Source organism: Prosopis cineraria, unplaced genomic scaffold (assembly GCF_029017545.1).
Source record: "Prosopis cineraria cultivar Desert tree isolate PC_DT_omini unplaced genomic scaffold, ASM2901754v1 PC1, whole genome shotgun sequence".
Taxonomy (NCBI): domain Eukaryota; kingdom Viridiplantae; phylum Streptophyta; class Magnoliopsida; order Fabales; family Fabaceae; genus Prosopis; species Prosopis cineraria.
Genome location: NW_026555332.1, coordinates 54,044,047 through 54,054,298, shown reverse-complemented (window position 1 = coordinate 54,054,298; position 10,252 = coordinate 54,044,047). Strand labels below are relative to the sequence as shown.

General features: G+C 34.3%; 1 protein-coding gene across 1 annotated transcript; it reads right to left on the bottom strand.

The window, feature by feature from the left end:
- Positions 1 to 387: 387 nt before the first annotated feature.
- On the bottom strand, positions 388 to 1,802 carry LOC129285381 (TLC domain-containing protein At5g14285). The gene has a single exon (XM_054921050.1). The coding sequence runs from the start codon at positions 1,421 to 1,423 to the stop codon at positions 668 to 670; it is 756 nt and encodes a 251-aa protein (XP_054777025.1). The 5' UTR covers positions 1,424 to 1,802; the 3' UTR covers positions 388 to 667.
- Positions 1,803 to 10,252: the final 8,450 nt, after the last annotated feature.

Sequence of the window (10,252 nt, the reverse complement as noted above, 5' to 3'; positions counted from 1 at the left end):
TCGCATTTGAGATTAGCCCTATCAGTGACGTCAAAGTCATTTGTCGTGTTTTTTCTACCCCCTTCACTTGTCCGTACCTCTGTTCTTGAATGACCACGATACCAACGCTAAGGACATTAAATAGTCTTTAAATGCCATGCGTAATGTCCATAATCTTTATTAGCGTTTTACTGCCGAACAATGTTTTAAGGATCGCTTCAACATGGACATGGTTTTCTCCCAGACCAAAACTTTGAAACAACTTGAATGAATCTATCTGTCCAAGATTAACAACTTATTCCCCCATTCTTTTTTTTTTTTTTGAGCAAAAACTTATTCCCCCATTCTAAAAGCAGTAAAGGCGGTGTCAAAAATCAATTCAGCATGCTTCACAGGTATGGGCACTGATTGTTAAATAAACTCCTGTGAATTCGATTATATATCTTTATTCATAGAAAGAAATTATACCCAAAAAAAAAAAACACATAAAAGGTGTTCTGGAACAGCATGAAAAACCTTGAACTTCCCATCACACCCTTTCCCAGTTCTTAGTTACACTAGAGCCAACCATCCCCAGTACCCAAAGGAGGAACAAGAAGGAATTGGATCCAAATTGTGGTATTTTATAATCAGTACCAATAATAACTGAAAAACAGAGTTACAGATATTCAGACGCTGCTGTATAGCCCTATCTTATTTTCTCCTCTAATTTTCTGGTTCTTTCCCTATAAAGTTCAATCCAAAGATTCGAAATCCACATAATGCTCACACCAATAGCCGTCAACACCACGCCTACCCAAGAAATCCAAACCCACTTTGGTATTAGACCATCGACAAGCCCGCTCGCATAGAACACTACCATTCTAAAGATAAAATAGGGGCCAGCAAAACCCCTAACCAGCGAATACAAAATATAAAATGGAGGAGACAAAAGATCATACACCTTAGCTGCAATCTGAACGTCGCTCTTCAGCGCACCGGCTAGCGTCCACACGTTCTGGCACAAACTGGTCACCTCGGCGAGAATCAAAAGGAAGAGAATTGCGAAAGCCCCGTGCGAGACGACATAGCGGCATGTGCAAATGACGAAGAGGGTGGCCAGGTGGTGACCTATGAATAATACATCGCTAGGGAAGAAGACAATGTAGTGCAGAAGATCCATGAGAAAGTAAGCGATGCTGTAATCGAGAACCATCTTCTGAAACGTGGTGTTCAAACCATCGAAGCCGCGGTTTGAGTCGGAGAGGATGGCGATGGTAGCTAGGGCCACGGCGGGGGTGCCGTGAAGAAGAGAAATAAAGCAGCTAGAAGCTTCGGGTCGGATCTTAGGGCTCCAGTTACGGAATACGATGAAATAAGCGATGAGGTAGGAGAGTAGGAAGAGAGAAAAGAAAGGAAGAAGAACGGGAACGGAACGGGAATCGGAAACCGCAAAAGTTTCCATCTGAAAAACCTTAGCCTCGGATGAGGGGACGAAAGGTAGGGAGGGAATTGGGAATTATTAAAACAGAAGAATATTCTCTAAGGAAATTAGGAATTGATTCCAATTGTGGGTGAGAAAGAGAGTGAGAATAACTCACATTAGTATCAATAGTCGTGTTTGGTGGGAAGGAAGGAAAGGATGAAACATTCAAGAGGCCGAGAAGCAGAGCAAGGTAGGGAGGGTAGATACGACGACGAAGAAGCAATCTGATAAAATAAGACTCAGACGGGAGCTTCAATCAATGGAGGTTGAGTTTGGAAGGCTAATCGGGCGTTAGTTTTGATATGATTTGATTTTACAAATTTTGAGAGGTTGCTGCTTCCACCTCCTTCCACAAGATTGGATTAAAGAGCAGTTAGCCTGACGTGTGATGTGAAACAATATTCGAGTTCAGGTATTTTTCGGCTATAAATTTGAATTTGAAATCATGCTCTGGTATTACCCTTATCTTTTTTGTTTTTTTGGTTAATTTTTTTTGCTATCTTTTATAAATGAGGAAGCGATTTTTTCTTATAAAAAGCACTTTTTTAAAGGTAAAAAGATAAAAATGTTTTGAATTTTTTTTTCAAAAGACAACTCATATTTTAAATTTTTTTGAGACCAATGTTGCCACAGTTAAATCTTAAGTTAGAGAAATTTAACTTCGTTTGACCAGAAAATATACACATGGCATGTTGAGATAGATAATTGATTAATGAAAAAAATGCATCCTCATCCAGTCTGCTTCATCTTTGTCAATGTGTGCTTCTTTATTATCCATTGTACAATCAAAATCAAACTCAGGACACCAAAAACTAAAATCAAACCCATAGCACTAAGCTGAAAAATGAAATCCAAATTTTCAACAACAATCAAAATCTACAATTGAACAGATGTGGAAAAGAGTTGTAAGCACTTAAGTTATTAACAATATTCGAGTCCTAATAATTGAACAATTTGAACAATATTCAAAGCCCTCTCAAGTGTTAAAGAATATCTTGATTGGGCTTTTGTAAACTTCCCCTGGATCAACAAATTTCCTACCTCATCTCTACTTCACGATCTCCGCTACAAATCAGATCATAGAGTTACTCTGTTTAGCTCAGAAAGCCTCCAACCTCTTCCTCCCAAAACAAAAAGATTCTCATATCAAGCTGCATGGACCATGGAGGATGATTTCCAAGGACTCGTTGCAAAAGCTTGGAATCAACAAAATTGGACTGATGGAGTCTCTACTTTTCAAAGAACTACCACTGAATGGAATAATTCCTATGTCGGGAACATTTTGAAGAAAAAGCTAGTGGTTCTCTGAAGATTAGAAGGGATAGATAAGAGCAGAAAGACAAATTCACATAATAGGCTCAAAAGGCTTGAAGATAAGCTTTGGTAAGAGTACATCAAACTTTCTAATCAAGAAGAAATGATCTAGTGCCAAAAATCACGTTGTAACTGGCTTCGATGGGAAGACAAAAACACCAGCTACTTTCATGCATCAACCATCGTAAAAAGGAAATGACAGAAGATCACCTCTCTTAAAAATGATGAAGGTATGTGGATCTCTGAACAATCCATCCTTAAGCAAATGACACACAATTTCTTCAAAAGTCTTTATTGTAAAGATCCTTCTGTGCCACCTCCAAATGGTTAGTTTTTTGCTTTTCCTAGGCTACATGATTTTGTTTTATCATAGATTCATAGACAAGTTGATGATATAGAAATAAAAAATGTTGCTTTCTCTATGGTTGCATTCAAAGCTTCTGGTCTTGATGGCAATCAAGCCCACCTTTTTCAAACTCAATGGAACACAATCGGAACATCTATTTGTAAATTGATCAAAGATATTTTTGTCGACCCTTCTCAAGTTACTAGTATCAACAAGACCAACATTGTTCTTGTTCCTAAATGTGACAGCCCCTCTTCTTTAAAGGATTTCAAGCCCATCTCCCTTTGTAATGTGAGTTTCAAAATTGTCACAAAACTATTGGCAAACAGGCTTAAGAGTGCTATGGATGAACCGATTGGGCAAGAGCAATGTAGCTTCATCACAGGGCGATCTAGTTGTGATAACATTATAATAGCTCAAGAAGTCATCCATTCCATGCGATGCACCAAGAGGGAAAAGGGTTATGTTGCTGTAAAAGTGAACATGAAAAAAGCTTTTGATAGACTTGACTGGCTTTTCATAGAAGATACACTAAATTGCATTAGCCTTGAATAGAACCTCATCCACCTTATTATGACATGTATCAATTCAATAATAATTTGTATCCTTTGGAATGGTGAATAAAGTGAAGAGTTTAGGCCATCAAGAGGCGTTCGACAAGGTGACTCTCTTAGCCTGACAAGGTGACCCTCTTAGCCCCTATATCTTTGTTTTATGCATGGAGAGGCTTGGACATTCTATTAAAGTTGAATGTGAATCAAAAAATTAGAAACCATTTAGATTCACTTGGAATGGCCCCGAAATCTCATATCTTTTCTTTGCTGATGACCTTATCTTGTTCACAGAAGCATCAATTGACCAAATGGAAGAAATATGACATGTCATGCACAATTTCTGTAACATTCTACTTTAATTTTTAGAGTTAATTAGAATTAATAAAAATTGAAAGAATGTTTGAAGATAAATAAATTAATTAGGAGATTTTGTTTAACTTAGGATATAATTTCATGTTAAGTTTTACTTTTAGAAATTGGAAATAATAATGATAAGTGATTATATATATATATATAATAAAGAGAAGACTTAATAAGGAAGTGTATTGAAGTTAAAAAAAAGAGAGAGAATAAGAAGAAGAGGCGGTGAAAATTAAGGCCAATACATATATTTTATTGGCTTTGCTCTCTCATATATCTCATTTTCACGCACAAGATGAGAGAGAGAGAGAGAGAGAGAGAGAGAGAGAGGAGAAGGATAAGGGCTTGAAGGCTTTTGAAATAAGATTTTATGCTTAAAAACTATTTCTATTCTAAAAACTTCTTTTATAAATATTTTCCTACTCATCCAAAACTTTCGAATAATAGTAAAATTTTGATAAGTAAAGCAAATTTTAAAGTTTAAACTTAGAATAAGTATTAACTTTTAATAACGAAAACTATTAATTAATAGAGATAAATTAGTACTTAAATTTTATCAGTTTAGATTTGTTTTATTAACTGATTTAAGAGTTTAAAATTAAGTTTTTAACTATAAAATTTGTGATTTTTGATGTATAAGATATCTATATTGATTAAATTATGCTTTTAGGATTTAAATAAGTTAATTTAATTTAATTTTGGGTTTTTATCAGAGGGATTTAGATTGGAAGGATATGATTGTAAATTTGGGAAGTTTAGTTGAATTTTATATTTAATTGATAAATTACAATATATATATATATATATATCTAATGGTATTTATATTATTCAATGTCGTAGATTAATTTATTATCGTGGTTAAGAAGTTCCTTACAAGTCTGAGTTAGTTATAGCTTGAAGAAGAGGTAACATTGGAATATTCTTTCATATATTGAGATACTGGTTTTTAGTATTGTCTACATATATATTAATACTTGTGTGATTTTATTGTAAAATGTGACATTTGTTTTATGTGATGCAAAAGAGGTAATAAAGATGGCTAGTAATATGATTGTTTGTTTGGGATTGATGATTGAATATTATATCGCGTGGTTTGCCTTTACTACGCGCATAGTGGTTGGGCTTTTTCTTGTAGTTCCCAATGTCTTTGACATTTTGAGATGATAGGCACCCCTTTTTTAAGAAATGGAGTCCTATTCTAATGGCAATGTACCTTTAACCGGGTATAACCTCAGTTTAGGCTCCAGCTAGTGGTAATAAGGGAGTTGGGAGCCATAAGGGTGAGGTTGGAAAATGTACCATTATTGTTTTAGTTTGACATTGATTGAGAAATTATTATAAAATTATGAATATTGCATTTCTTGTTTTGTGTATTGATTATGAAATGCATGTGTATATCTATAGATATGTTTGTGAACTGATTTCAAGAAATATGTTGGTATATATTAGAATAACCAACTGTTATTAGGATTTTTAATCTTACATGTTACTTGTTATCATTTTTAGGTGAGTAGTTAAGTGAAGTTATAGGGAAGGTACTGAAGAAGTGAGCTTAGGCTCCCTTCTCTCGACTTGGCATGTAGTTTTTTATTTATTTTGTAATTATAGTTACCATGACCTAAGGACCCTTATAAATTTTATTTTAGATAATTGTTATAGGTTATTCGATTATAACTACTCAATCTTTTTGTTTGAGCTGGATAACTTTTAAACATGTCAATCTAGACTATGGTTTTCTATTAGGCCAAGCCTATTTATTTTGGATTGTACATATTAATGGTATAAGAAAAATGTGTGTTTAGCATAGTTGATTATATCTATAAATTATTATCAAACCCTGGACTTGCTGTAAATCATTTATTGGGCCTCATCTGCGCTAAACCCAGTGGTAATTATTAATCTTGATATCACTTTGTTTGGACAGGCACATTTTTTAAAAAATATTTATTTATAAAAATAAAGGGGGGAGGTTTTCTTTTGTAAAAAAAAAATTATGGTAAAAATCAGGTCTGTTACAAATTTTGCCTTGCTTCTTGTCATAGAGTAAATCTGGATAAATCTAAAGTCTTTGCTTCTCGTAATGTCGGTTTTAATCATGCCCTACAACTCAGTCAATCTTTAAGGATTGGACTTGCATTGAACTTGGGAAAGTACCTTAGTGTCCCCATCATCCACAAAAAAGTCACTAAAGCCACCTTCAACCCCTTAGTTCAAAAGTTAGCAACTGCCTATCTAGTTAGAAAAGCAAATACCTAAGCATAACAGGGTTGTCTATTCTCATCAAAGCAGTTCTATCTGCTATGCCCAGTTACCAGATGCAATTTGTTCTATTGCCTAGAGGTACACTAGCTAGAATTGAACAAATCAGCAGAAGCTTCCTTTGGTCTCAAAATGAAGATGTTAAATGTAGTCATATGGTAGCATGGGATACAGTGATCAATAAGAAAAAAGATGGTGGTCTTGGTATTAGATCTCTAGGTAATCAAAACAAAGCTTTCATTCTCAAGCTTTGTTGGATCTTATCACAAAGCCTAACACTTTATGGGTTTGCTGCTTAAAGGCTAAATATAATTGTAACCCCCACCACCTAGAATCTGTGAAGAAAAAAAGAAACTCTTCGCTTACTTAGAGATCTATTTGTAAGGTTTGAGATATATTCTTGCAAGCCTCGGGAATGAAAATTAATAGTGGCAAAAACACTCATTTCGAGCTTGACCTCTGAATGCCTCTCCCCAAGCTACTCATATGCTATGTTGAACAAAATCTTAACCTCCTCAACCAAGCAGCCACAGTGCATGACCAGCTTCTTTATGATGGGCTTTGGAATATATCTCCTTGGTATAATTTTTTGCCTTCTTGGGTCATAAATGTTGTTAAATCTATCAAACCACCCACTAGATTTAGAACTGATGAGTATTGGTAGAGACCATCTACAGATGGCCAATTTACAATGAACAACGCCTATGATTATCTCACTTAACCTTCTGCTAATAATAGGAACCCTTTTGGGTGAGAATATGGAGATGGCAGGTTTTAGAAAAAATCAAACTTTTTATGTGGCAAGTGTCCCATGAGAGAGTTGCTACAAACTCACTCAGAGCCTTGAGAGGTTTCACAAATAACTTTGAGGGCCCTTTCGAGTGTCATTATGAGGAAAGTTTAATCCATTTATTGAGAGATTGTGAATGAGTGAAACAAATTTAGAGAGGGATATTATCACCTAACTTTACTTCTAGTTTTTTTATTGGTGATTTGTAGGTCTGGCTCAATTGGAACTCTACACACTCTCCAGGATATGGTGTCTTTAAATCATGGCCCTAGACGTGTGTCTTCAGTCTGGTCTGTTGGGGCCTTTGGACCTTCGTTGCAAGTTTGTGTTTGAAGGTCAAAGGCCCAAAGCAAATGAGATAATACACAAGTGCATTGATTTATTGTTAGAACAAGTGATCAACAACTAACTAATTCACAAGGTTTTCCTCAGCACTTTGTCCATGGAGGACGTCTGGACTCCACCCACTAATAGCCATGTTCGCCTTAATGTCGATAGTTTTGTAAAAGATCAACATCACGTTGCCTGTGGGGGAGTAATCAGGAACAACAAAGGCGAGTGGGTAATAGGTTTTCACAAAAACCTTGGCCCTTGTCAGAGTACAAATGCTGAAATATTAGCCATTAAAGTAGGGCTGGAGGTTTGCGACTAACTAAACTCCAAAAAGATTAAAATATATTCAGACTCCAAGGAAGCCATCCATACTTTGAATTATGACCAAGCCTTTGATCACCCATTGCGTGATGACATAGAGTTTATCAGGAATTTCCTCTTCCTAAATGAGGGAGTCACATTGCAACATTCCCACAGAGAGATTATTCAATGCACAGACTATATGGCTAAAATAGGTCAAGCAAGTCCACTTGAGACGACTTTACTACCCTGTGTTCCTAATGAATGTCTTGCTATGTACTTAGGGGATCAATGTTTTATTTAACCTCCGTTTTATTTTGCTAAACTTCTTCCAAGCCTAGCTTGCCTCTTATATTTCAAAAAAAGGCCTCTCAGCAATCCATGAACATCATTATGTTAGAGCAACGTGTCCCCCTAATGCAGCAGATGTGTGTGTTCCCATTGTCCACTGCAAGTTAGGATTATCGAATAAAATGAATTGAAACAAATCCAAAACCATCGCAAATGTCCATGTTTTCTATTGATTAGTACTCTTTTACAAGTTTAACCTCAATGTTTGTCATCTTCGACCGAGGTTCCCAAAATCAAAATTATTCTTTCCCTTAAATCAACCATCGCCATGTTTGACAAAGCTCATTCCTCAATTTATCCCATAACCCATAAAAATCATTGAAGAGCTTGAAGAATTAATAACCTAGAAATCAATGGTGGTGCAGTGGGAACCAGATTTGGGTATGGATGACCTCCTATGAGGAATAGTTAACACCTCTAAGATTTAAAATTAGGTGGCTAGGGTTTTGTCCTTGATTTGAAACTTGAAGTTCTATAGTCATGAGAAACCACTCCTTGGCTTGTGCAAGGAGGAGTGTTAAAAACTGCATATGATTCATCGAAGAAGATCATTAACCCTGGTTTTCTCATAAGCATTGTGTTTCTCGATCCTGATAATTTAAAGGGAGATCTTCAGGGCTTCTTATGAGGGCAATGTGATTGAGACTAACCAAGATCTGCAAGGAAAAAGCGTGAGCTAAAGAAGACGATGAAGAAAAAGAAGAATGAAGAGGAAGGAGAGATTAATGACATAGCAAAGCAATGGTTAATGCCTAATCAATAAGAGAAAATTAAGGGGGAAAAAAGCCAGGTGAAACTTTCTACGATCAAAGTTTGACTTTAATAATCTCTCTTTTTAAAAATGTAAGGCATTTTTAATCGAATTTCACCCCTTAATAAAGTAGCTATCTACTTTCAAACTAATCCTTATCTTTTCATATTCACCCTATCAAATACTTTATAATAAATATAAAATCATTATTAATATGGATACTTTTAGAGGAAAGGTAATGATTACACATCAAAAGATTAAAAATACCTTACATTTTTAAATATCTATCTCCTCAAAAAATGTCTTATATTTTTTGACGGAGGGAATAGTAAACATCACATTATTTTAGAAAATTTTGGGATAACATTGCTTCCAAAAAAATTTCCACCATACCAATACCATTAACCCATTTTTTAATCGATCATAACTACCACACCAATACCGTTTATTTATAGACTACTTTCATTTGTCTTTATATATAAGATATTTTTAATCAAATCGTACACATCAATAAACGTTTGTTATTTAGTCGAAATAATATAACATTAAAATGATTTTTCAATTTTGTCTCTAATAATGTCACGTATGGTTGGTATAACACATAATTAATGTCTCCTTCATTTTTCAAGATAAAGGCAAAATTATTTAATTATTTAAAAACATCATAACACTTTTTATATTTAAAGATAAAATAAATTTTTAAAAAATACCTTATATATGGAGATGAAAGGAGTGTCATGGTGACATTTTTAAACAATTATAACTTCCATACAATGCCATTTACCATGCAAAGTTATTCAATTTATTATTCAGATTAACATGATACAATGTTATTAAAAAAGCGTAGTTATTCAATTTTTATTTGTCGCATAATAAAATATTAATATCAATATCATATCATCAACATGCCGATTAGCATTAGTTACATGTATTTAGAATCAAAGTATATAAAAAAAATCACAATTTTAATTCTACTTAAAAAACTTAATATTAAAATCACAAATAATTAATAAAATATAGAAATATAAGAGTATAAAATTTAATTATTAGAATGAAATCATAATTTTTAAATGGCTACAGAAATTTCATCATAAGTTTCTATATTGAATCATGTTAAAAAATTGAGATGGATTTTGTGGGTAACGTATTATCTTAAAGTTGAAATTTTTGTATAACGTAATAACCCTACCACTTATACCATCAATCAATTATGATCTGCATGATTCATTTTTCAAATGTTTGTAGAGTACTTCAGAAATCAATAGGAACTACGATAAATACATCACGCATCCTCACTCATAAGATATTAATCGCAGTTCGAATACTTGAAACAAGATATTGAATGATAATGACATTGATGGCCTTCCGTAGCTCACTGGGCCTCTTTTAAGTTTAAAGATCATCTTAGTCCTTCTGTCGGCCCTTACTCCACTATCAAGTGCTCAGAAAA